The sequence below is a fragment of the Eptesicus fuscus genome, chromosome 15, assembly GCF_027574615.1.
Source record: "Eptesicus fuscus isolate TK198812 chromosome 15, DD_ASM_mEF_20220401, whole genome shotgun sequence".
Classification (NCBI taxonomy): domain Eukaryota; kingdom Metazoa; phylum Chordata; class Mammalia; order Chiroptera; family Vespertilionidae; genus Eptesicus; species Eptesicus fuscus.
The window spans coordinates 32,145,299-32,172,473 of NC_072487.1; the positions used below are offsets into that span (position 1 = coordinate 32,145,299).

Genomic DNA, 27,175 nt, shown 5'->3' on the forward strand with positions numbered 1-27,175 from the left:
GCTTTTACACCTCAATGGTAACATTCTATATCTGTTTTATATATCTTCATTTTCTCAATAGTACGTCTCAAAGATATTTCCATATCAGCACTCTGAAATAGTTCCTTCTCTTTGTTGAGTTTTTGCATTTCCGTGTCATGATCTTCTTCCATAAAGGTTATTATTGCTTCCTACATTGAATGAGGGCTTAAATGTGGTTTTAAAAATTCATAAGAAAATATTTGCTCACATATTTTATTTGTGCCAAGACATCATTTACCTGATGTGTGTTTTACATCTGTTAGTAAATTTCACTGCTCTTTTTCTACTTGTTTTCTAATAATATGTTTGTATTTTTTTTTTGGCGTTTTTGTTTTTGTTTTAAATTTCTTTATTGATTAAGGTATCACATATTAATATCTTTGTATTAATGTTATGGTTGTTCATCATCCAATTAAAAGGACACTTCTAAACAACAATTTACAAGAAAGAAGTTCCTGTGGTAGAGAAAGATGTGATTGTTTCATGCTATCTGTCTTTCTCACTCATACTCTCTCGTTCTCTGCTGCCACAGAGTCATTCTGCTTCCTGCAAATATGGCTCCTCTGTGAGTCTTTAGATCGTTCCACATGTTTAGTTCTAAGAGCACTTCTGCCAAAGTCTTCTTACCCCAATTCCTGCGTAAGATATTACAAATAAGGAATAAAGCTTTTTCTTTTTGGTTCTCAAGTTTTATTCAAGAACTCATATAAAATGTGTCAGATGAGTGAGTTTTAATCATCATCTTCCTCTTCTTCATCCTAGTTAATCTGAAAGTAACGCAATCCGTAACTATCTTTGCTGTTAGCAACTATGTACAACCAGTCATGGTTGTACATAGTTGGAGATTATTCTTCTGCAAATATTTTTTGGTGAGATATTTCAAATACCTTTTGGAAATAGGCACCTCAGAAGTTACCGTGATCTTGCTCTTGCTTCTTTCAGTAGTTATGACCTCTCTGCCTTTATTTTCCAGCTTTTTCATTCACTTTGATTCTCTCCTGAAGAAACTGCTCAAAATAGCAGCTTCCATGAGTCCATCTTCTACAGGGTGCGTGCAGTCAAGGGCAAACTTCAGAACATGCTTCCTTTTTTTGACCCCCTTTGCCACAAGCTTTTAAAATGCTTTTGCATTTCAGAAAATGCTCTTTGCTGTCAGGGAGTTTGTTATTGCAAGCATTTTCTGAGATGTGCTGTCCCTGAGCTCTCCTGCCCTTCTTTACATTTCTGTATTTTTTGTTTCATGTGGCTTACAACCAATTGCAAGTGCGTTTACAGGCCTTGCACATACGTTGGAGACAGCAGATTATATCTTTCTCCTGATTTTACAGAAAATGAAGTCTGCGGTCTATAGTATCTTTCTCTTTTCCTTGCTTTTGGGTAGCTTCCAGGAGGAAAAGTGGGAAATGCTGATTTGTGCCATGTTCATCATGGAAGTTACCACTTTCTTCCAAAATCCTTATAAACCATCTGTTTAATGACCAGTTATTAAAAAAAAAAAAGTGCTCAGTAGCAGCAGCCAACATCTGCCTTGAGTTTTGGACTTGGCCTTTCCTGCTTTGTGCAAACTAGTATTAACAATCTTTTGCTTTCAAATGTTTATGTTTTTAAGGTACCTTGAGGTATAATTAGGTAAGTAATTTTAAATCATCTTATTCTTTCATTACTTGTTCTGACATATCTTGGGTTGCATTATCAGTCATATTTGTCTACCCTTTTCTCCTTTGTTTCCCTAATAGGTAAGAAGAAAGCAAACCATTTACCTCGCACACTTGCCTCATGACTCCCAGGGCTCCCACAGTTCTCCATTCCTTACTGTTGCACCAGCTTGCTGTTATTTGCCTATCTGTGAGCTTCCCAAAAAAAAGGGCCTGATTCTTAGTCTGTAGTGTACCCCTCTTCACTTATTACATTCCAGAGACTGCAATATTGTGGAGTGAACACCTGAATGAGGACTGCGAAGCAGATGATCCCTTTCTTATTAAGAATTTAGTCTGGTGCAATTGAAAGGAGACCCTAAAATGTCCTGGGCATACACTGCTTTGCCGGAGGAAGAAAGGGAAGGAAGGTGGGAGGAAGATCTTTATCTCACTAGACCAGTTGCCTTGTGTAGTGAATGAGGCCAGGTTTGGGGGTCTCATGTGTCCTGGTTCTGTCTAGTTTCTTTAGTACTAGCACCCCAGTTTCCTGACCTCATCATCTGTAATGTAGAATTTATAATATTATCTCACTAAGCTTTTGCAAATACTGAAGGAGAGAAAATAGTAATTAACACTTAGTAGGTCCACAGTATGTCTTAGTTGTATCCACTTCCTCTTCCCTTATTCTCTTTCTTACTCTCATTGTATCTCATCAGATTTTTGTTTTTGTTTTATAATGATAGTTTTTCTCCGGTATTTCTATAGACCTCAGCACTTTCTGAATGTCTGTGTTTTCACACTATTTTCCCAGTAAGGTGCTATGTCTTTGTTCTGCCTTGGATAGGATCTCCCCTCACTTATTGTCAAATAATCTTTTAAACTCTGACCTCCTGGGAGAACTCCCTCTGCAACCACACGGGTGTGACAATGACTGACCTTTTCTCCTCCTCCTCCCCGATTTGTGATTGTATTGTTCGCATTTTATTTTTGACAGCCTGCCATCATTCTTGAGTTGTCACTCATTTTATTGCTCTGGACAATAAAGTAGAACTTAGGTTTTTTATGAACTTTATGAAATTTATATCCCTAAAGTTTACAGATATGGTCTCCAACATTTTTAATCATGTGGACCTATGAGTAAAAACACTTCATGTATGTGCTTCCCAAGTATACTAGTATTTCTCTTTTAATTATGTATATGTTCTACAATAATAATAATAGAAAGCACCAACCAAAGCTCTCTATATAGGTGGATATATATACTAATATAAACATGTCTCTATATACACACATATAGAAACTCATATAATGTATATAAGATATACAAAACCAGAAATAAAAAGAATGAACTGAAAATTAAATACAGGCTGATGGTTGGGTCTAACTCAGCCACCTCTCCTGTGCCAGAATGTTTTGAAACATACTTTATGGTTTTGAGATCCCTGTGATGGACTCTGTACCCAGATTTGCCAGGGGATTTGGTTTGCAGAGAGTTTGGCAAACTTTGTGATTTACAGAATTAAAAGAAATGCTGATCAAACTATTAAAGCTTTTGAAGGCTTCAAGTGCCGCTCTGAATGGTCTATCTTGGACTGCACCTAAGATAGCTGTATATTTGGACAGCTGCATCCGAAGGAATTATTGTGCACAGTAAGGCACTCTGAAGTAGTAGTGTGTGCTGGTGTAGTTTTAACCTTTTGCACTCGGATGTCGAATGTGACTCGACACGGTTAGCATCGGTAGTAGCTTGAGAAAAAGGCAAGTGAGTGCAAAGGGTTAAGTGACATTTCTTTGTTCTAATGTTACTGAGAATCTCCCAGCACATGATTAGTATTATACTTAGTAATGTTAAACCATATTATTTAAGGTACAAACAGAATCTTACTTTTGCAGAACCTGAGAAACTGTGTGAACATGACCGACAGCTTAACTCCTAGCTGGTGATTAGAATCCTGCATCCACCCAGTAAACTCACTAGTGTTCAACGTGTATTTGGTGAACAAGTGCCTTCGTTTCCTAGGGCTGGTGGGACAAAGTACTACAAACTAGTTGGCTTAAAACAACAGGAATTTATTTTCTTGCACTTCTGGAGCCTGGAAGTCTGCAATCAGAATGTCAGCACGGCCATGCTGCCTCTGGAGGCTCCGGGCAAGAAGGTTTTCTGTGATTTTCAGCTTCTGGTAGAGCCCGGCAACCCTTGCTGTTCCTTGTAGCTGCATCATTCCCGTCTCTGCCTGTCTTTCCCTGGCCTTCTTTCCTGTGTGTACCTTTATGTGTTCTCTCCTCCTCTTCTTCTTTTTTTTTTTTAAGATTTTTATTGATTCTTTGAGAGAGAGTAAGGAGAGGGAGAGAGAACAAAACGTTGATGTGAGAGCAAACCATTGAACGGCTGTCTCCCACTCGTCCCCCACGAGGGATCCAGCCCACAACTCGGGTATGTGCTCTGACTGGGGATCAAACTGGCAACCCTTTGGTGCACCAGACAAATGCAAACCAACTGAGCCACACTGGCCAGGGCTCTCCTCTTATGGGGACACCAGTCATTGTATTTGGGGCACATCCTAATCCAGTATGACCTCACTTAAACTTCGTTACAGGTGCAAAGATCCTATTTCCAAATTAGACCCTATTCACAGGCAATAGGGGTTAGGACATGAGCATATATTTTGGCAGGACACAATTCAATTCACAATAACAACCAACTGGAAAAATTAAAAATAACTGTCCAATATTTTCTTCCACGCCCCAGTGTGTTGTTCTATATCCTCTCAGGGGCACACTCAAGCCCCTTTGAAGAACACTGATGTAGAGTACATGCATGCCGCTGAAGGTGCTCATTCTTTCCTTTATCAGGAACTCCACAAGTGACTTGGGCCATTTTCCCCCGACACGTCCCACAATGTCTATTTCTCCATCCCGTTCTTCTTTGATGGTCAGCCCTATGCTGTCTCACTCTTGCACCTTCTGTTTTCTCTAAGATGAAATTATCATTAATTACCACATTTTCCAGAAGAGACATCTTCCACTTATGTTCCCAAGTTTTTAATTCTTGTTGAATATTACAAAAGAAATATTGGTATATAAAGTGATGATTTTTTGTATTCAAACCTTGAACTAAGTTATATCCCCACTTATGTCACTTGCTCTGTCTCCATAAGATTTACATATACTATATGTATTTTTAATCCTCACCTGAGGATATATTTTTATTGCTTTTAGAGAGAGAGGAAGGGAGGGAGGGAGGAGATAGAGAGAGAGAGAGGTCAATGTGAGAGAGAAACATCGATTAGTTGCCTCCCATACACTCCCCGACCACCGATCAAACCCAAAACCTAAGTACCATGTGTTCTGACCCAGGATTTGAACCCACATCCTTTTGGTGTATGGGACAAGCTCCACCCAACTGAGCCACCTGGCCAGAGCTGTCTTTGTAAGATTTAAAATGGCAAAGAACTGCCGAAACCGGTTTGGCTCAGTGGATCGAGCGTCGGCCTGCGGACTGAAGGGTCCCAGGTTCGATTCTGGTCAACGGCATGTACATTGGTTGCGGGCACAGCCCCATTAGGGGGTGTGCAGGAGGCAGCTGGTCGATGTTTCTCTCTCATCGATGTTTCTAGCTCTCTATCCCTCTCCCTTCCTCTCTGTAAAAAATCAATAAAATATATTTTAAAAAAAAAAAGGAGCCAGAGAGTAAATAATTTAAAAATAAATAAATAAATAAAAATAAAATGGCAAAGAACTAGGATATTTTATTTGTTTGTTTTTAATACACATTGCCAAATAACAGGTTCAAAAGAACTGATAATTATTTAAGGCCCTATTTAAGGATAGTTTTAGAAGGTTATCCGTTACTGGTTATTTAATTATCGCACATTAATTTTGGGGTTTGCACTTGGCCTCCTGGGTAGGAGTTATGCACTAGCATAACACTACTCCTGGGATAGAAAAGTGCATTATTTTCCTAAAATTTTAGGTGAGGTCACATTTCCCTTGGTTAGTTAATCACTATTAAATCAGTGAATCTAACCATCCCCCTGCTCACACCCTAACCACCACCACCATCTCCCCTCCCCCCACACCCCCCGCCAACACACACACACACACACACACACACACACACACACACACTCATCGAAGGGTTTTGAGGACAAATCTCAGCTTTCACTGACCAAACTGAGCCATGGCATGCCATGAGGTGACCTGAGGCTTTCTTTTTCTTCTGTTAGGGAAGGTGGGACTTAGATCGTGGGTGAGGAAGAAGAGTGGGCTGTGAGCAGTGCCTGTAAAGGACCATGTGACTGAAAAGGACTGTAAAGGGTCATACCCGGTATCTGACAAGAGCCTTGCTAAAGACCCTATGGCAAAGCTTTACTGACTGTTTTTCCCAACCACAACAGGAACCATTCAGTTCTTAGTTGTGACGAATCTGACTCCCATGGGCATCCATAAGCATACACGTTTGCACATACCTCAGAGTTCTATATTAATTACTTCAAATATTGTTAAGGAGGCATCTTTCATTTGGCAAAATGTATAGGTGAGTCCCTCCCTGACTTCTTTCTTTCTTTCTTTCTTTCTTTCTTTCTTTCTTTCTTTCTTTCTTTCTTTCTTTCTTTCTTTAGATTTTCTTACTGAATTTTTTTTAAGAGAAAGAGAGAGGAAAGGGGTGGGGGGGGAGAGAGAGAGAGAAAGAGAGAGAGAGAGAAAAGCATTGATTGGCTGCCTCCTGCACGCCACCTACCAGGCATCAAGAGGCATGTGCCCTGACCAGGATCTAACCGGCAAGTGCACAAGATGATGCCCAACCAACTGGACCACACCAGCCAGGGCCCTCCCTGAGTTCTTTACCGGGCTGACCTCTCAGCCTTTCTGTGATTCCAGCAAGGGTTGCGCCTCTCCTAAGGAGCTCGTTGTCCCAATGTCCGGTTCACCTCAAATCTGCCAACAAGTATCACAGTAGGGAACTACTAACTGTAGACTTCCTGGCTGAAACATCTTAAAACAAAGAAGTGCTGAGTCAACTAGATAAATCGAAACAGGAGCAAAGGACATAATTGATTTTTTGCAAAAATGTATGGCTATGTTTTCCTCTTATTTTGTTTGGCCCCAATAAAATCTAAAAGTTGAGGTACTGGTCACAAAGGATCTGACATTATATTTCAGCCTACTCACGTCACTATTGGCAATGACAAGGTGGGAGTGGGGGTGGAAGAATTTATATCACTCACTAATTTCTGGACTTGAAAAAGGAAACCTCGTAATTAAGGAAATTTGAATTAAATAATGAATAATATTTTAACCCCAAATATTTAAATATTAAGAATTGGAAAAGGTGTAATGAAATTAACACTGCCATACTTTGTCAGTGAGGAAGTAATTGAAGGCATTCTAACAGTAGGTATTGGGAACCTTAAATACATCTATGTGCTGTAGCCTGGTGAGTGTACATCTAGGAGTTTATTCCAAGCAAATAGTCATAGATAGGACACAGAGATGTATTGCAAGAATGTCCTGTGCAGCAGAATTTCTGTCATAAAACTAGATTTGTGTTACTATGAGTAATACCTTATTATAAAAATATAAATATTTAGCAATGGGGAATTATTAAATAAATCATGCTATATGCACATTATGCTATTGAGAAACACATTTTCAAGAATTACAGAATAACCACTTGCTAATGTTAAGTAAAATAAGAGGTGTGAAGGTCTTTTTAAGCATCATTTTGGTAAAAATTTATATCTATAAATACATACAAGAAAAAACAGAAGTGAAATACTCTAATGTTAACTGAATTTTCATCTAGTGGCATTATGGGTTATTTTATTTCTGTTTTTTTCTTATTTTCTCATTTTTTTCTATAGTGAATACTTAACACATAATCAGAAGAAATACATATATTCTTGGGAATTACTAATAAAAATCCTATAAACAGGTCCCTTCAAGGTTAATCATCAAGAATGTCTTATTACTTGTTTTTATCAGCCACTTCCTCTTACTATAATTGTATGAGCCTTCATCTGAGGCCTCTTAAAACCAATCACATTTGTTAGCTGTTTTACATGAGGTTGCTATTTTAATTTAGGCAATCCTTTCATGATTAAGATTGTATTGGTACAATGGTGACCCGTAAAGTGTATCTGTTACTTAAAGCCATTTCTGTTATTGATGTTGCTAAAGCTTTTTTGTGTGTGTGTGTCAAAAAAAATCATTTTGACCATTCAGAATACCATTACCTTTATAATTTTTAGATCAAGAAATTATAGCTATTAAAGTCTTCTAACAAATAAAGACTTTAATTGCATCCACTAACATTAATAGCATCTAAATAAATACGTAAATACACTTGGACGTGTATAAGATTAATCTGTACACTTAAAACCCTCATGAAGTAGGTATGTGTAGAAGATGCTCTAAGTGGATGTGAGTAGCTAAACAGCCTTGGGAGATGATATGTGTATATTTGCTTGGTTTTGCCATACAGACAGAGCTATGACATTCAGATCGTGGCACTGGTAAACCAGACGGGCTTCAGATCTGGGAACATCCTCGATTTAAAGAACCCTTTCTTCAGGTAAGAAATGTTTTCATCCCTTTCACACCTGTGCATACAAAGTCTCAGTTGACCACATGACCAGGTAAAGAGGGTCAGAATACTTCCATCTCTCCTCGGAGGGGAACCAGCCTCTACTCTTCCTCTCCGAGGAGACTTGGTTCCTGATACCGTGTTGAGTGTGTTATGTGGTATGAGACAAAATTCAATATTTAACAATCTGGCCCTAAAACAGAGAGCCCTGGAGAGCTCCACACAGTGAATTCTCGCTCAGCTGAGCTGGAACAAGCTGTGTGACCTCAGGCAAGGTCACTCTTCTTCTGGCACTTGCTTTTCTGATCTGCAGGGTTTAAGGATGACCTCCTATGACCTTCATTCACTGAGTATTCCAATTACATGTTACACATGAGTCTATTTAAAGTATATTTTTGAGACTTTTTCTGAGGTCATGTAAGCCAGGACATACTTCTCTAGAAGGTGTGCAGAGTTTGTCTGACACAAAGAACTTGCCACAATGAGACAGATACAACACAGGTTTCTGGGAAAACTCCCAATCTTTACAACTATTCAGTATGAGGTCATTAAAAATCCACACATGAAATCAACCACACAAATAAAAGCACTGGACATGGTTACTCTTTACTTCCTTATTAAAAGGAGACTTGTCTCACATATTATAATGTCTCCCTACGGCTTTTATTCAAAGCATTATGTCTCTATAGCACTGAAAAGCTTGAAGAGAAGAGGGAACTCAGGAAGCCAAATAGGAATTCTTCGGCAGAGATGGGAAAATGAGATTTTGACCTTGAGGCAGGGGAGGGGGAAAAACAGACAAAGCTAAAGTTTTGTGTGGGGTGTGCCATTGTTACACATGGTATGATTTTTTAAATCCATTGCCAATTAAGTATGTGAATCTCATCTTTAATTCTGAGGCCAGGGAGGAGTCCTTGCTCCCATCCCTCAGTTACATGCTCCTGCCATGTAAAGGGAAGGACAGGGGTTTTGTCCTGAGAGAGCAGACTAGTACTATTTAACTTGCCTAGGCCTCAGTTTTCTCATCTATAAAATGGGATAAACAACGCAAACCTCACTGGGAGACGGCAAGAATTCCCATACCATGTCCCAGTAATTAGTGCTCAATAAATGTGAGTTTCCTCCCTTCTTCCTCCCTTCCTCCTCCCTTTCCTTCCTTCCCTCTGCTCTCCAACTCTCTCAATAAGGTAAATGGATAATGATTTGTAGTTCATTCCAAACAGAATCATTTCGATTTTGGAAAAGAAAATAGATGTCTGGAGGGTTTTAGAAAACTCACCTTTTGAATGCAGGAACCATATAAACTTGACTCCCAGTTCTACTTCATCTTACAAGAACAAGGTTTTTACCACAAAACCACCTAGAGAAGGCTTTGTGCTTGGCTTTGGCCAGCACCTGTTTTGTGTGAAGGCACAAACACTGTGGCCACAAGGGCAAAGTTTGAGCTTGTTAAAGATGCCCGAATGGCCATGCCCTGCCAGGACGGATGGACTGTTGAGTGAAGGGCAGGTGCCTTTCTTTCCCCCCTTTTCTCTCTCTCAGCAGCAAGTCTGACTGACATATTTAATTAAGCAGATGAAGATGCTTAAAAATCTGACTCCCCTGTAAAAGATAAACAGAGTAATAGCAACCTGATTTCACGACTTAATATAAAGCTACCGTAATCAAGGAAGTGCAGTACAGACTGGTGAAAGGATGACATGTAGACAGATGGAATGGAACAGCGGTCACAAATAGACCAAACATCTATATTGTTTGATTCTCGACAAAGTTGAAAAGGCAGTTCAATAGAGTCTTTCAAAATTGGTGCTGGAATGATTGGATATCCGTATGCAATGAAAAGTGAGCTTTCATCCATATTTCACACCATCTATAAAAATTAACTCAAAAAAGATGAGAGATTAAAATGTAAAACCTAAAAAGATATATAATTCTTTTAGGAAGAAAACATAAAAGAAAATCTTTGTGACCTTGGGTTAAACGAACATTTCTTAAATATGACACCAGAAACACAATTCATGAATAGAAAAAAATGATACATTATACTTTATCAAAATTAAAACTTGTGATCTTTGAAAGGCATATTGTAAGAGAATAAAAAAATAAGTGACAAATTGGGTGAAAATATTTGGAAATTACATATTTGGCAAAAAAACTATATCCAGAATATAAAAAGAATTAGTGATATAATACACTCAAAAAAGCCCAATAACACAAAAACAGTTTTTCAGAAGGCAAACGATTTGACCAGATACTTTATCAAAAAGACATAATAGCAAATTATATGAGAAGGTGCTCAACATCATTAGTCATTCGGGAGGTGAAAGTTAAAACCATAATGGCATACCACCGCACACCTAGGAGAATGGCTAAAGTAAATCCTGACGATTTTCAAGTGCTGTTGAAGGTGGAGAGCTGGCAGGATTCACATTCATTGCCAGTAGAAATGCAATATGGTACAGCCATGGTGGAAAGCATTTTGACAGTTTCTTATATAGTTAAATGTTCACTTACCATATGACCCAGCAATCCCACTCCTAGGTATTTATGCGAAGGAAATGAAAACTATATTTGAATGTTTATTGCAGCTTTATTTGTAATTATTAAAATATGGGGACAACTAGAATGTATCTCAGCTGGAGAATGAATAAACAAAATGTGGTCCATCCAGAAAATGGAATAATTTTCAATATAAAAAAGGAATGATACCCGTAATAATACAAATGAGTCTCAAATATATTATGCTGAGTAAAAGAAGCCGAACTCAAAAGCCTGCAGATTATATGATTCCATTCATTTGACATTCTGGAAAATGCAACACTGTTGGTACAGAAAACAGATCAAAGCTAGGGTTGGGAGAAACATTACTATAAAGAGGAACAGGGCATTTTTCACAATGATGGCATTTTTCTATATCTTAATCGCAGTGGTGGCAGTATATGGTCACACGCATTTGTCAAAACTCAGAGAACTATACACCAAGAAGGGTAAATTTTACTGAAAGATTAACATCCATGTGGGAGAGCAGGCTAAATAGCCATCTCAGATGGTGATTAAAGAAAAGTTGAATGTATTTAAGGAAGAGGGCATGGGAGATGGGGATATCCAGAGGGAAGGTCCACACAGCACTGAGCTGAAGGGTATTGGGTCCATGATAGACTTGAGACCATGAAACAGGGCAGGGCACAGAAGAAGCAACTGGAAAGCCTAAGCTGGGCTGCTTTGGCTCACTGAGAACTCGGAGAGAAGGGGGCCTTGGAGACAGGTTCAGGGGTAGCCCAGGACGAGCTGCCGCTGCCCATTGCTCCCCTGGTTGCAAGTCTCGTGGGGTCCCTTAGAGGCTGGGGGATATGTGCCTGTGGGGGAATGGCACAGCTGTGCTCCGTGGCGGGAGAGTGCAGAGTGGGTCCTTGTCCGGAGTCTGTTTGTCTCTCTCTGGCAGGTGGAAGTCTTAGGGGAGATCTCAGGAGAGGATTTTAATAGAATGTTCATCAGTATTCAGGTGTGCTCTTTCAGGGTCATGGGCTCCACTGATTGGTCAGAGCCAGGGCAGGGGGTCACTAGTCAATGTAGCTGGTCCTGAGGCAGCCACGGCATCACTTGTCTGGTTTTGCTGCTTTTCTGGGCCTGGAGCTGAATTACAACTGAGGCCTAGATGTTATCGTTAAGAAGGAAAAGGTCAGGGGTCTAAACTGCCCGACCAGCGATAGGAAAGATCAGGAGTCCAAACCACATGACCGGTGACATGCTAGGGGAGGATAGCTTACTCCGAGGGCAAGGTTCTTGTTTTCCCAGTTTTGCCCCTTGTTAGGCATCCGGGGGTTTCTGCCTGGTGAGTTTCTGTACCTGGCCTGTCATCCTTGCTCTGCTCGTGTTTAACATTTACTAAATGTAAAAAACTTTTTCAGTTACATAAAAACTTACCCAAAAAAAGAACTACATAAAGGGATAGCAGAAACAAACGGAATGACATGCTCGACAGCGGCAAGGCCAGAGATGGGAGGTGGCGTTCTTTACATTGAGTGGTCTGGGCGGCCTCTCCAAAGAGGGGTTAACTAGTAGAGACTCAAATGTCAGAAAGGAGCCTTCATGGGCAGGTGTGCAAGCAGAGCCTTCGGGAAGAGGACGGTGAGGGCTAAGTTAGCCTATTGAATAGCAAGAAGAGAGAGAAGCTGATGCTTATTAGCCTTTGCTATAAACCTATAAAAAGAAGAAGTTCTTTCAGTGAACAAAAATCCAGATCATCCTCTCAGATCTGAATTTAGGCTATGCATAATCAAACTTACTAAATATAGTGGGTAAATATAGATCTAAGGCCGCCCATAAAAATCTCCAGGGAAGAACACAGGAGTAGGAAGAGGGGATGGAGAGGGGGAGGAGGGAAGGAGCAGACATGAACACATGGCTCCTCTATGGCTTTGGATCTTGCTAGAACTTCATTACTTTTGGTGTCATGGAATCACCTTCTCTGTTTTAGGTTTGCTTAGAAGATCAATAAGTAAAATGAAGGCCTGAGAAGTCCCTCAACATTCAAGTTCATGTCTCCTGTTTCAAACATGCATTCTGAATTTTACAAGTATATTAGCTTTATTTATTTAAAGTTCTTTTTTTTTTTTTCCTAACTCTAAACTGTGCATCCTAATTTTGTTGACAAGTCTATTTCTTGTGGCTTCTTAGACTGGCTCTTTATCGCTTTTTGCATGTAGTTGAAAAACAATTTTTTTTTTAATTTTTGGTTTCTGTTTATTTTTACTTTAGTAAAGCCATAAGCATCGCTTCAAGTTCTGACGTATTTAAAAAAGACAGTTAACAAAACCCTACCTCATGTTTATATGTATGCATATGTACAACATGACATAGACCATGTTAGAAGGGATCTTCTATTTGCAATTTTAATCTATTTTTGCAAATATCTGCAACAAATCCATAGCTAGTTCCTAGTTCAGCAGTGTGTTAAAGATTTTTTGCCTATTCATGTAGTGGAATGTTCTTCATTGGCAATATTTGATGACTCTGTACATAGTTAAGAAAATGCAGATGGAACCTTTGTCAGTTCTCTTAGGTCTACAATAAAGAGTACAGTGTGACATACCAGTGGGAACTCTCCTTTACTTTAAGACATTTGTTATATGTCACACGTCACCTGGTGATGAAAGATAATCTTTCCAAAGAGCAAGTTTTCCCCTGGCCCCCAGAAAACCCTTATAAAAATGGATGTCACATCAGCAGGATAATCTAATGAAGCCCAACAGGCAACCTGCTCACTCTGTCAGGGGAAGTGGAACAAACAGCAGCCACATATTCTCATCAGTCAATCAGTCACCCACAGCATTCAGCTTTCCACTCTGGTGCTTTCCCTCATTCTGGCCACTCAGTTTGAAACAGTCCTCCCCAGCTATCCATTCTAACAGTCTGACTCACATCCCAGAAAGGCTCCCTTCTAATACACCCTCACCAGCATGCCCTGCTGACCACCATCCACACTCACACATCTCACCTTCCACGGATCTCCTTTCCCTCCCCTTATCTAATTCTTGTAACATTTTATCACTTCATACCCTAGACAACACATATCTTTCTCTTCTTTGAACTAAATTTTTTGTGGGTTGGATCTGAGTCCAATTCGTTCTTTAAATGTCCCACAGTGCCTAAGAGCGTAGCGTGCCTAAGGCATCCAAGGTGTTCAATCAATGTATATTGATTAAATAAATAAATGTATCCTGAAGTTCAGAGTAATTGGAATGATGGAATCAGGTCTGACAATGTTCTAATTGCCTTTCAAGCATGGTAGGCAGAAACTATGTAAACCCTGGATTGCAGAAACACAATTTGGCTTTTGCCACTGTCTCCATCCACACCCAGTGCAGACATTCATAATCAATCCCTGCAGTCTTTCCTGCTGAGTTGTGACTTGGCCTCACAGTCCTCCTCAGCCTGATGCCCTAAACCGTGGTCAGCAAACTCATTAGTCAACAGAGCCAAATATCAACAGAACAACGATTGAAAATTCTTTTCAGAGCCAAAAACCGACTTCTGTGCATGGGCCACGAAGTTTCAATCGCACTGTACGTGCGCGCCCGCACATGGTATTTTGTGGAAGAGCCACACTCAAGGGGCCAAAAAGCTGCATGTGGCTCGCGAGCCGCAGTTTGCTGACCACTGCCCTAAGAGGCCATTATCGGTCTATAGAAGTAGTCATAGGAGATAAAACCTATGACTTTTAAGAAGTCAAAAAATTGATATTCTTTCCCAATCTTTGAGCAATTCCAAAGATCTGTGATATTTATGAGTTTGTAATTTGCCCCATGACGTTGGTGATTGAAGAGAGGTTACTAGGTGTACCGGTTAATAATGGCAGATTTTGTAATCAAAGAAAACACGATAATTTCAAGAGAAACATCAAAAGTGTTTCTTTCAAAGTAATGTCCATCACTAGCTACACATTTCCCCCATCTTTCAGGTAATTTGTGGATACTGTCCCAATAGAACTTTTCTTGTTTTGAGGCAAACCATTCAGAGACCTAATTTTCTACTTCTTCGTACATTTTGAAGTGCTGCTCAGAAAGTGCGTGTGCCATTGATCGGAACAAGTGGTAATCTGAAGGAGCAAGGTCTGGTGAATACAGCGGGTGGGTTAATACTTCCCATGCACATTCTGGTCGTTTCACAATCAAAGCGTGGTTCAAATTGATTATTTGTGGATACTGTCCCAATAGAACTTTCTTGTTTTGAGGCAAACCATTCAGATACCCAATTTTCCACTTCTTCATACTTCCCATGCAAGATCTTTTAATGTGTCTTTAACTGGTTTTGAAGTGTGTGATGGTGCGTTATCATGAAGCAAAATTACTTTGCTGTGTCTTCTGGCACATTCTGGTCGTTTCACAAAGCGTGGTTCACATTGATTATTTGTTGTCGGTAGCGATCAGTATTAACCGTTTCATCTGGTTTTAGAAGCTCATAATACACCACACCTTCCTGATCCCACCAAACGCAGAGCATTGTCTTCTTTCTGAAGCCATTTGGCCTTGCAGTCAATGTTGATGGTTGACCTGGATCAACCTATGATTTTGTGCATTTGGAATTCTCAAAATAAATCCACTTTTCATTGCCAGTCACAATTTGATGCAAAAAAGACTTTCTTTTGTGCCGTTGAAGCAACATTTTACTGATGACTTTTCAGTTTTCCATTTGTCTTTTGTTCAGTTGATGTGGCATCCATTTTCCTTCCTTTAAAATCTTTCCCATTGCTTGTAAATGATCGGAAATTGTTTGCTGAGCAATGTTTAATCTTTTTGCAAGTTGTTTTTGAGTTTGACATGCATCTTCATCCAATAATGCTTGTAATTGTTGGTCTTCAAACTTTTTCAGTTGACCTGGACGTTCTTTGTCTTTCACATCAAAATCATCACTTTTAAAGCATTTAAACCAGCGTTCACAAGTATCTTGAGATGGAACATGTTCACCATAAGCTTCCCGAAGTATACGATAACTTTTTCTTCAAAATAAAGTAATGAATTAAAACTTCCCGCAAATGCTCTTTTTTTGGCATGAAATTCGACATTTTTTAAATTTCTTTATTGATTATGGTATCACATAATTGTCCTCATCCCCCCATTCCCATCCCAAACCCCTCCCCACGTATGCCCCCACCCCCCTGTTTTCCGTGGCCACTGGTTAGGCTTATATGCATGCATACAAGTCCTTTGGTTGATCTCTCCCCCTTTCCCCCACCCTCCCCTACCTTCCCTCTGAGGTTCGATGGTCTGATCGATGCTTCCCTGTCTCCGGGTCTGTTTTTGTTCATCAGTTTATGTTGTTCATTATTTCCCCTAGATGCGTGAGATCATGTGATACAAGAAATACACTTTTTAAGCGTAAAAATATCTATGATGTTAACACCTTCAGCAAATTTGACATATGAAGTTTTGAAGCTTGCTGTCCAATACAACAAAATAGCATACATATCAATTGCATATATATCAACATATGTGTAACTCCCTCTATTGAAAAATACCCACATTATTAACCAGTACACCTAGTAAGAATAAAGCTTGGCCAAGCTCCAAAAACAGTGTTGGATCATCCCATCTTGGAGGAAAGGGATTAGGGTGGCTTCTTCAACTAGCTCCTCTAAGCTTTCCCCAAACTCACACAGGTAACATTATTTTTAAATCCAAGGCCAGGAGAGAAGAATTCAAAAACAGTGTTTTTCATCACATGCCAAAATCTGGGGACAGAGAGGAGTGGCAGGCCAAGGCCCCTCAGATTGTCTGTTGAGGGTCATCCCTCAGCCCACCTCAGCTGGGTTCCCCTCCTCAGAGCAGATGCCCAGGTTCGAACCTCTAAATAGGAGAGACCCAAGCCTCCAGACAAAGACTTTAACAATTTTTTTATTCTGATTAGCCAATTTAAATAAACTAGTAATAAAAGATCCTGATCTAACCAGCAAAAAAAAGAAAAAAAAAATGTGAAGCACAGATTTAATACCCATATATACTACACAGTGGGTGTCAGGGAGTAAATATCTGACAATCACTCAGAGGATGTATACTTAAAACTTGTTTTTCCTCCTCTTCACCTTATTTTTGGGAGTTTGTATGTGCTTAGTAAATGTTGCTAAAAATGGTATAAAATAATCTAGGGTAGGATTTATTTTAGTGGAGGAATTTAGTAACTTATTCTAATTCTATATCCATAGAATTATTAAGAAGCAAAGGGACTGTGTTTTGTGGGGCAATCATATTACCATGGTGTTTTCAAATTTGAAAGTGACCTCAAAGCAAGTCCCCTGAGAAGATTATGAATACTATATTCTGCATTTAGGAACATCTTGGGCATCTCAGTTTTCATGAAACCATCCCGCCCCAATTAAGATAAGTGGCAGCACATTGGACAGGAGCTGATGTCAGGGGCTGCTCTGTGGTTCCCTGCTTCTCAGGATACCCAGCCAGGACACCACAGGGCTTTGAAGTTGCACAGGCTGAGGAGCAACAGGACATACACCAGGAAGGTTCTCGGAGGTTCAGCTGTGCCTTTGACTGTGGTCACACAAGACCCTGGCTGAGAATACTGAAACACAGAGAGTTATGATGTCACGTAACAAGAAGTCCAGGATTGACGACTCAGCAGCTCAGTGGTTTCATTGAAGACTGAAGTCCTTCTCTCCTTTTCTCTGCCATCTCCGTCATAGCCCAGACTCCCACATGGGTTCAAGGCCACCATAGAAATTACAAGAATCTCATCTAGACACACCAATGTCCAGGGTTATAAAAACAGACTATCATTTCTGGTATCTCCTCTTAAAAAATGATGATGATGATGATGATGAACACTTATATAACACTTATTGTGTGCCAGGCACTGTTCTAACTGCTTTAAAAATACAGTAAGTCCTCACTTAACATTTTTAAAATATATTTTATTGATATTTTACAGAGAGGAAGGGAGAGGATAGAGAGTTAGAAACATCGATGAGAGAGAAACATCAATCAGTTGCCTCCTGCACACCTCCTACTGGGGATGTGCCCACAACCAAGGTACATGCCCTTGACCAGAATTGAACCTGGGACCTTTCAGTCCACAGGCCGACGCTCTATCCACTGAGCCAAACCAGTTAGGGCCTCACTTAACATGTTTGAAAGGCTCTTAGAACTGCAACAAAAAGATATCTAAGGAAACCAATTTTACCAAATTTTACCAATTTGACATGAATAAGAATTAAGTTCTTACAGCAGCATCTCATCAATGTTACAATAACACAACACTAAATGAAAGGATGTTATTCGAGGACCTGTGATATTAACTAATTTTGATTCTTTCAACAATCCTATTAGGTATGTATTGTTATTAACCTCATTGAACAGATGAGGGAAAGTGGGGCAGAAAGGGTAAGTAACTTTCCTAATGGCACACAGCTAACAAGTAGTGTAGCTGGGAATTTAAACCAGACAGTCCACTCTAGAGTGTGCCCTTAGCCACACAGCTGTCTCTACTGGAAGAAAGTCTTGCCTTCATGCTCCAGAAACAGTGCCAGAACTGCATCACATCTCCACCTCTAAACTAATCTCTGACAAGAGACATGAGATTGTCACAAAGAGGCTCAAGCAAACAAGATTTATGACTGAGCTGGAGGTCGACTCATCTTTCCCAAGGGGTAAAAAGTAGTTCTGTTCCCAAAGAGAAATGGACCTAAGGCAAGGAACCAGCGACGCCTGTTTCAGGAGCTGCCTACAAACCGTCCAGCTTCATTGTTAATTCCATTTCCTCTGCCTTCATAAGGTAAGACAGCATGTTACACCGTAGTCCTCCATGCATGTATTTCTACCTCCTCCAACTTGCTTGCAAGCACTCAACATAGAAACAAAACTGCATGTTCCCCATAGGGCCCTGCACATGGAACGTGTTCAAGAAACGTTTGTTATTATAATTGAATTTTCATTCTCAAGTCTACTTAATTGGAGAGGTCAACAGTTGGCCATGCTCGAGGCAGGCAGATAATGCATTTTCACATTGATCTAGCAATCAAATGAAGTCTGAGAAACTTCCCTTACCATGCAAAATAGCATGGAATCACACATTAACATAGGTCAATGCAAAAGACCAAACTTAGTAAGTTGTTAGTGTCTTGCACTCAGCCCCCCTGGAGATAACATTAATGTCACATTTTTATTATGTCTTGACATTTCCAGTCTACTTAAAGAAACATATCAGAGAGCCATAAGACAGTAGGCTACATCATTTACACCGCCCTGTGCAAAAATTAACTGAATTCTAGATCAAACTATTACTGAAAGTGATGATATAATACAGTGGATAAGGGTGTGGGCTCTTTAAAAATACTGTATCTGGGTTCAAATCTGTCAGTTAACTAGATAATATGAACTTGGGCCAATGACAAGCTTTTCCTAAGCTTCAGTTTCCTTGACTGCTAAAAGAAAGTAATAACAATAGGATCCTTGTAAGGATTGAATGGAATCATATATATGAAGTACTTGACACGGTACCAGGGTCTTTAAATGTAGCTCTTATTGTTATATTACGTTACCATAGGAGATGGGTCTTAGTTTCTCCTCTGAGCTCCATGTTTATATACTTTTTAACACTGTTGTACTTCCAATTATAAAAGGGAGAGGGATACATGCCTGGGCACCCCCATCTTCCAGTCTCTCTACCCTCTGCCACCCATAATTCCTTGGGGCATTAGGGGTGACATTTATTCCTTCTTCTACTTTATAGTTTTATTCTTTACCTTTGGGCACCAGCCTCATGATCTAGCTGCCCAATAGGGCATAGCATCTTATCCACAGAAGGAACTTTTGGCTGAGCCCCTTATATATGAAAGGAACTTAGAAAAATCCACTTTCTGTTCATAGCCTAATTTTAAACATATTGTCTTGCTAAAGAAGTCACCTAATTCATTTATTCATTCCTTCATTCATTCACCCTCTCTTGCCCCCGGCCAAAAAGCCTACACAAAGGACGATAAAGATGATGAAGGAAAGGAAGAAATTAAAGAAAAGAAAGAAACAAATACATTAGTCTAATAGTTGCAGTATTTTGTCTCCATTAAAAACAGAATTTTTCATTGTTATCTGTAGCTTAGCAGGGAGCATGTAATTGGGGAACACAACATAAACACGTATATCTCAGAAGCCCAGAGCCTGCCTGCACTGTTTTCCAAGTATTAGGAAACACCTAGGAACTGGAGCGAAAGAATGTCTTTATCAAAACAGAAACTCTAGGGTCATGTGCTTTCAAAAATGGAGGAGTTAACACCAGGAGCTTTAGAATCAGGCACACTGGTTTGCGTGCGTGTGGACCTAAGTGCTGCCTGCCAACATTTCTAGTTTTCTTCTCCTTCCAGGAGGAAGAGGATCATAAAAGGATCTCATTTCCTAGGCACCTTGAAGTCAGGCATGGCCTTGTGACTTCTCTGGCCTATCCCATATGAATGGAAGCAATGCATGTCACCTCCATGTGGAAGCATTTAGGAGATGCTGTGAGATCCTCCACACCGGCTCTTCTTCCTCCTCAGTAATTGTGCGAGTCCTGTTGAGATGACATGTCATTACATGGTAAATCCCCCGTCTGCCTGAATCTCTGAATCAGTCAGCCTCTGAATATCTTAGAACTCTCATGTCAACCTATGGATTACATGTACTTTGAGGGGAAAAAACAAACCTTTGTTATTTTAACCACTGAGCTTTGGGAATATTTCTCATTGCAGAATTAGTAAGCCTATCCTAATTAATAAACAGCATTATGCTAGGCACTAGAATACATATTTATGCATCCTGGGATACATAAATAAGCCAGGTAGACAGAATTCTTTTTACATTATAGCAGGAGGGATACATACAGTAAACATACAAGGAAATAAATATGTAAAATATTCAAATATGCAGGGAGCTGTGAAGAATGTAATACTAGGAAATGGAATATGTTGTGCCCTATTGGTTGCTTCTCAGGCAGCAGCGCTCAGAGAAGCCTCACTGAAGTGCTGAGTGTTGAGTGGAGGAGGGGCCACTAAAGATTTGGAGAAAATAACTTAGGTGAAGACAACAGCAATTTGAAGGTTTAAAGCAGAGGATGATGTGGTCAGATTTATCCTGTGTGCTGGTTCACTCTGATTGCTTTTGATAAGCAGACTGTATGTGGGCAAGAATGGAAACAGGAAAATCCTGATATAATAGAACAAATGACAGATGGGATGGTAGCGCGAGGCTTTAGCAGTGAAGATGATGAGAAGGGACCAGATTCCGGGCCTATTTTGGACACAATAGTAACAGAATTTGCTGTTAGATTGGCTCTCAGTAGATGAGGAAAGCAATCAAGGTCAACTCCCAGGTTTTTGGTCCCAGGAACTCATGGAGAAGACACGGGGAGGAGCAGGTTTGGGGGTGGGGGCCGTTGAACATCAATACTTCTGTTGGGAACATGCTGGATTTGAGATGGCCACTTGATGTCAAAGCGGAGCTATCTGACAGGCAAGTGTGTGCATCTGGAATCCGGAGAGATGGGTTGGAGAGTCACAAAGCTGACAGATGGTAATTAAAGCACAAACCTGGATGCAATCCCTTAGAAGATAGTGTAGAGAAGAGAAGAGGAGAGCCAAGAGCAGAGAATGCAAACATTTAAAAGTTGGGGAGTAGGGAGGGTCAGCAGAGAGACGGAGCAGTTTGCCCGGTAAGGTCAGAGGAATGCGGTGAGACGGAACAAAAGAAGAAATCGCTTCAAGGGGGAGAGGTGAGCAATGTGTGTCAATCATGCCTGTGATGTCAGATAGGATAGAAACGGAGATTTGAGCACTGGAAGAAGTAACATGGACGTTATTGGTGGCCTGGATAAGAGCCATTGCAGGGGTGAAGAGGGAAGGGGACAATGACAAAGTGGTTCAAAATTTTAAAAGTATAAAGGATGTACAATGAAGCCTCCATCTGACCTCTGTCCCCCAGCCTTCAAGTTCATGTCCCCCAAGTAAACTAATGTTTCTTGTCCATTCTTCCATAGACGCATGCAAGTACTCATGCATTGTTCTCTCTCCTCCTTTTGGAGCAAGTGCTATCATACCCCACATACTATTCTGCATGTAGAAAGCCAGGAATTGGGTAACATGGAGAGAAGTAGATTTTTTGCTACTTCACCTTACAGCTACTGAGATCGTGATAAATATTTTTAGGAAAGCAGTTCTTATTAGGAAATGGGCATGATAAATGGAGTTCTCATGTGTCTGGGAGGAGGCGGTGTCTGTTGAATGGGGTGAAGCTTGAGGAGTGGGAGTGCCTAGGAGAACAAAAGTAGGAAATGTGATGTGTAAGCATTTTTATACACGTTCCCAGGGACTGTCACGGAACTTGGCCATCACTATGGGTTTGCTCGCCATCACCCCATCCCTTTCAGCACTTTTGGGAAGGCTCTGCCCTCCTGCCAACACATCCACAGGGGTTCTTGGCTGGCTCTCTCTGAAGTCAGTCAGCTGCCAAGATCACCACCTGTCCCCTGTCAAAAGGGCCCTGTATCGCAGACGCATCCCTCGTGGCTGACCATCCTTGCAATGCCCCCATCCGGGTTTATTGTGTAACCAGGTCCCCATGCTCCCGGTTTGCTGTCCCACCACCAGCTGCATGTGTGAGCCCCTCTCCTAGCAGGGGGCATGTGCCTCTTGAATGTGAACCAATTATAATATTAAAAAAAATAGGACCCAGTCTTCAAAATTGTCATCTGACATGCCAAGCGAGGCAAAGCTCATTTTCAAATGATTCCCAGCTGCCATAATAGCATTGCGCCCGAATGGCTCAGTCATTGCAGAAGCAGGGAGGGCATTTTCATTTCATATCTGACCTGATAATGGGAATTGTGATTAGAAATCAACTTGAGATACGTAGAACTGCTACTTATAATCATATCAATTAACATTTGTACATTGCTATTTTTAAAGCACTTTATGTACACTGTCTAGTATGTCAGGGAGTGATGGGGGCTCCAAGGAGAGAACAAAACAGAATTCTTTTACTTCCTAGGCTTAGAAGCAGGAAGGAAACAGACAGGTTCTTGCAAAAGGGAATATCAAAAGAAGACCCCAGCGCTAAGCACAAAAGAATAAGCACTAACAGTGCCAAACCTAGAGAGGCTGAAATGAAACCATTGCCAGTTCAGTGGAGACATGTCACGGAAGGAGGGCCAAGTCAAACTGCGGTCCTCTAACAAAGTGCTCGAGACAGAGGGCGGTGGAACACCTGTTCGGTCAGAGTCGGTTGTCTGTTCTTTTCTTTATTCCATAGGTAATACATAGCTTTGTATTAAAATATCACAACTGAAGATAAACCAAAAGAAAAGAGCAATGTATGTTAGGCTTCTCTGTCTAGCCTCTCTAATGGCCCCATTCTTGGAGAGAGTTGGCCGGTACGCGTCTCCATGGATACCCACAATGTGCTGCTTTTCCCCCTATTTCCCTGTGAAGTACTTACCAGCTCCCTGTCTAACCTGCTCCCTTTTCCAGTGGTTTCAGAATAAACATTTCCTAGCTGTTGATGACTCCACAAGGACTCCATTGATGATAACTGCATTTCCTGAAGAGTTGGTACCCATAGTCACCTTTTGTCTCACAGGCTGAAATGCCCAAGGTAGCCATATAAATTGTGAAGGAATTCAGCTTGATGAGTGTCACGGCAATGAATGCCAAGCAAAATAATGGTTTGCCACATCTGGTGATTTTGATTTGCCAGTTTTGAATATTTTCTTCATGGTGCTTTCCCCAAAGAGTCTTACGAAACTGACTGGAACACATCTTTGTGTATCACTCCCCCACCCTCACTCCATTTCCTTACTGGGTTCCCTTGCACACAGTAGGTACTCAGTACATGTTTTCTGAACGAAAGTCCTTTCTTAGAATATGATGAGGCTCCACTATTGAACTGATTCAGTAAGCTTTGTTTTGCATGAACTCCTATATGAAGCCATTGTCCACTGAAAAGACTGATTCTCCCCCTTGGGAGTAAATATATGGAATGTGTGAGAGTAGATGGCATGACTACAGTGTGACGAGTCTGATTGTGTGTATGTGTGCCTAGGCATTATTACTTTATTCCTGGACTGTGGGAATTTCCCAGCATATGACCCTTCTCACCAGAAGCTAACACTTAGAATTCTTTCTTCTCTCAATAATTCTCAAGACTCCCCTCCCTCCAGAATTCTTCTCCATCTTATTACAGTTGTATCCAAATGCCCAAGTGAAAATTGATCTAAATTCTTGGAGAAGACCAGACTCGGGCCATCCTAGGCAGATCATAAGATAGAGGTGAGCTCTCCAGAATTAAGACCAGGGATGGACAAGAAAATGGAACAAGACAAGTGGGAAAGTTGCTGGTAAGATAAATACTGGCCTAGCATTTCGGGAACATACTTGAGAGGCTTTTTTTTCTGTAAAATTCTAATAGTGCTAAGCCTGCAGTTACCCCAAACCCTATCCTTGCCCAGAGATGAGGAGGGGAGCAGGGATGGGACACAGCGGGCAGGAGAGGTGAATGAGTGCAAAGAGAATTTGAATTAGAGGGAGAAAAGAAGAGAGAAAGTTGTAAATGGAATTAAATGGAAATAGGTGACTGTTAAAGAGAATCTATCCATCATTGATCTATTCACCCATTCATTCATCCACTCATCTATTTATCCATTTTGCCTCCCAAAAGGATTTAAGTTAGTTTCCAAGGATAACTAACTTGTATATGATGATATAGTATAAACTATAATTAACTAGAATAATGAAGAATTACAAGGATGGGGCCAAAATGGAGTCAAGAGTGGGGCTGACCACACACAGTTGCTGGTGTGGTCACTGCCTCTCTAAGGGATGCCTATGACAGTGGGAGGCTTGGATGCACATAACCAAAGTGAGCATCTTGCTAACCCTGGGGCTCTGGCCTGTGACGTGTATCTTCCTCTCCAATTATACCTCTTTGCGTCCTGCTTGGACTCTGCACACCCAGTTGGACTTTGTAGGTGGCCTCAATTTGCAGTGGGTGGCAGGGGAGAAGCAGACCTAAATGTGTGTGTTTGGGAGGATTGTATATGTCAAAACCCAAATGCAAAAATTGCTTCATTACATAAGGCAAATTAACAGAACCCGCCCAACTATAGAACATATCTTGTCAGAAGTTATAAACCAACATTAATTTTTCAGAGCTCAAAAAATAGTAAATTTTAAAATCATTTTTTGAGTTGAGAACATAATAAGGATTTTTAAAACATGTTGACAGTGCCTATGAGATTCTTTTCTTATCTGACATCTCCCTCTACTGACAGTACCATCTCTCACTCTCCCTTAGAACCCAGCAGGGAAATCCTTTGAAAGGGACTTGCCTATGAAATGCCTTTGAGTCCCTGCTCACAGATTGGAGGACGGGGGAAGATCATAGGTACTGTTTGGGACTGGGGGAATTGGAGCCATCCAGTTCAGTCAGCAATAGGATGCATGTGTCTGGAGCTCAGAAGAGAGACTTCAGACACAGAAGTGGCAGAATGCTTAGTGGGAGTGGAAGAAAGAAAAGAGGTGGAGGAGGGGAATGCCCTTACCTTGAGAGTCTCTAAGACCTAAAAGGTCAGGCAGATGGGTAGGAGCAGAACAACACAAATTCAGTCACTCATTCCCCTGAAGGCCTTTGACAGCACTTGCTACGGGAAAGGGGGCTTGTATAATCCCAATTTTGGGAAACTCCTTCATCGTCAAGAATGGTTTGACAGAGTTCAGTGTTAGAAAGTTGCTATTTATAATGAGCTGGAATCTGGTTTCTACATTTTCCATTTTAAAAAAAATTATCCTGCTGTTCTATGTGATGTAGACTTTGTCACCTCACTTGTTTACCCAAGAAATGCTTCCCCATGAAAATCCCATTCTACAAATATGGCTAAATGGGTAAATGACCCAATTTCAAGTCTATTCCTTTCTCTCCACTATAATCCCTTAAGGGCAAAGACTCTGGCTCACACCCCTCCCTTCCCAGCCTCCAGCCTATCAAGCACTTCATAGAGGCTTTCTATGTAGTAAGTGCCTCACATGCATCATCTCTTTAGATATCTCATCCATTGAATGAGCCCTGCATTCAGATGGGAAACAGAGGGTCAGAGAGGCATGTAGCTTGCACAAAGCTGCACAGCAAGTGTGGGGTAGAGTGTGGCTTGGATTCCATCAAAGGTTGGGCAGTAAATCAATGTGATTCTACCTGTGTTGTCCCTAGACTGCATCGGCACAGAAAAAGATCACAGTGGTGTCCACTGGACTGAATCAAGTTGTTATAATCCCTAATTGAAAATTGGTAATGTGGGGTCATGGAGCTTATAGATAAAACTAGAGGCCCGGTGCATGAAAATTCATGCCCTGGAGGGGGGGTCCCTCAGCCCGGCCTACCCCTCTTACAGTCTGGGAGCCCTCAGGGGCGGGAGGCGACCCGGCGATCAGGGGAAAGCGACGCCCCATCACACCTCTGCTGCTGCCACTGCTGGCGTAAGCCTCAGCCAGCCCTAGTTACTTGAGGCTTGGGTGGTCCTGGGCAGCTGGGCAGCTGCCATTCAAGGCTTGCTTGCACCTCGGGCCGGCCCTGGGCAGCTGGGGGGCTGAGGGGACTGGGCGCCACCATCTTGTGGCTGTGGGCACTGCCATCTTTGAGGTCATGGCAGCCAATTAGCATACTCTCTCCTTATTGCCTGTGGGCGCCGCCATCTTTGAGGGTGGGACAGTCAATTAGCATATCCCCTCCTGATTGGCTGTCGGTGCCACCATCTTTGCGATGGTATGAAGGTCAACTAGCATATTCCCTCTTTATTAGATAGGATAAGTAAGACTTTATTTCTGGACTCAAGTTTCTTCCCAGTTGACACTACTGACTTTCATATCTCAGCATCAGCTTCCGCGAAGCAGCTCTCCTTCCCAGCTTTATCCCATCAGCTTAGCAGATCCAATGGTGACTCCTGCTTGACTCCACCTGAGATGCAGGCTCCCTCCAACTCTCTCCACTAAGCACTGCAGCTACAGGGTGCCTGTTGTCCTGAAGGTTTGGTCGGTGCTTCCAGCTCCCATTATTCTGGGTTTCTCCAGAGGCAACAGAATTCTGCAGGCCATATTTTGGATGTCCTTGGCTGCCCACGAACCAGCTCTCTAACCTTAGGTAAGTTACTTAACCTCTTTGAGCCTCGAGTTTCTTATCTTTAAAATTGGAATGAGTACTTCCTGGTATGTTGTGAGTCTAATTGAAAATGTAAGTTAAATGTCAAATACAGTGTCTGCCCCACACCAAAGCTACTCAAAAGTAGTAGCTATTGTCAGTCTGTGGTGGGAAATTGAAAAACCTGTGATTATTTTTCTTGTGGAAGAAGATGGGTGATTAGAGGAAATAGAGTCAGCAAACGGAGAGAGGAGTTATGTGGGTAAGAGTGCAAA

The 27,175-nt window shown here is 41.1% G+C and overlaps 1 protein-coding gene and 1 pseudogene across 1 annotated transcript in view; one reads left to right on the top strand and one right to left on the bottom strand.

Moving 5' to 3' along the window:
* LOC103289210 (histone-arginine methyltransferase CARM1-like) overlaps positions 1-8,236 on the top strand; it is a 225,313-nt gene extending 217,077 nt beyond the window's left edge. Inside the window, exon 12 of the mRNA XM_028150526.2 lies at positions 8,143-8,236. Coding sequence (XP_028006327.1) covers positions 8,143-8,236 — 94 coding nt within the window. The remainder of the gene's footprint in view (positions 1-8,142) is intronic.
* Positions 753-3,880, bottom strand: LOC103289197 (60S ribosomal protein L22-like; annotated as a pseudogene).
* Positions 8,237-27,175: the final 18,939 nt, after the last annotated feature.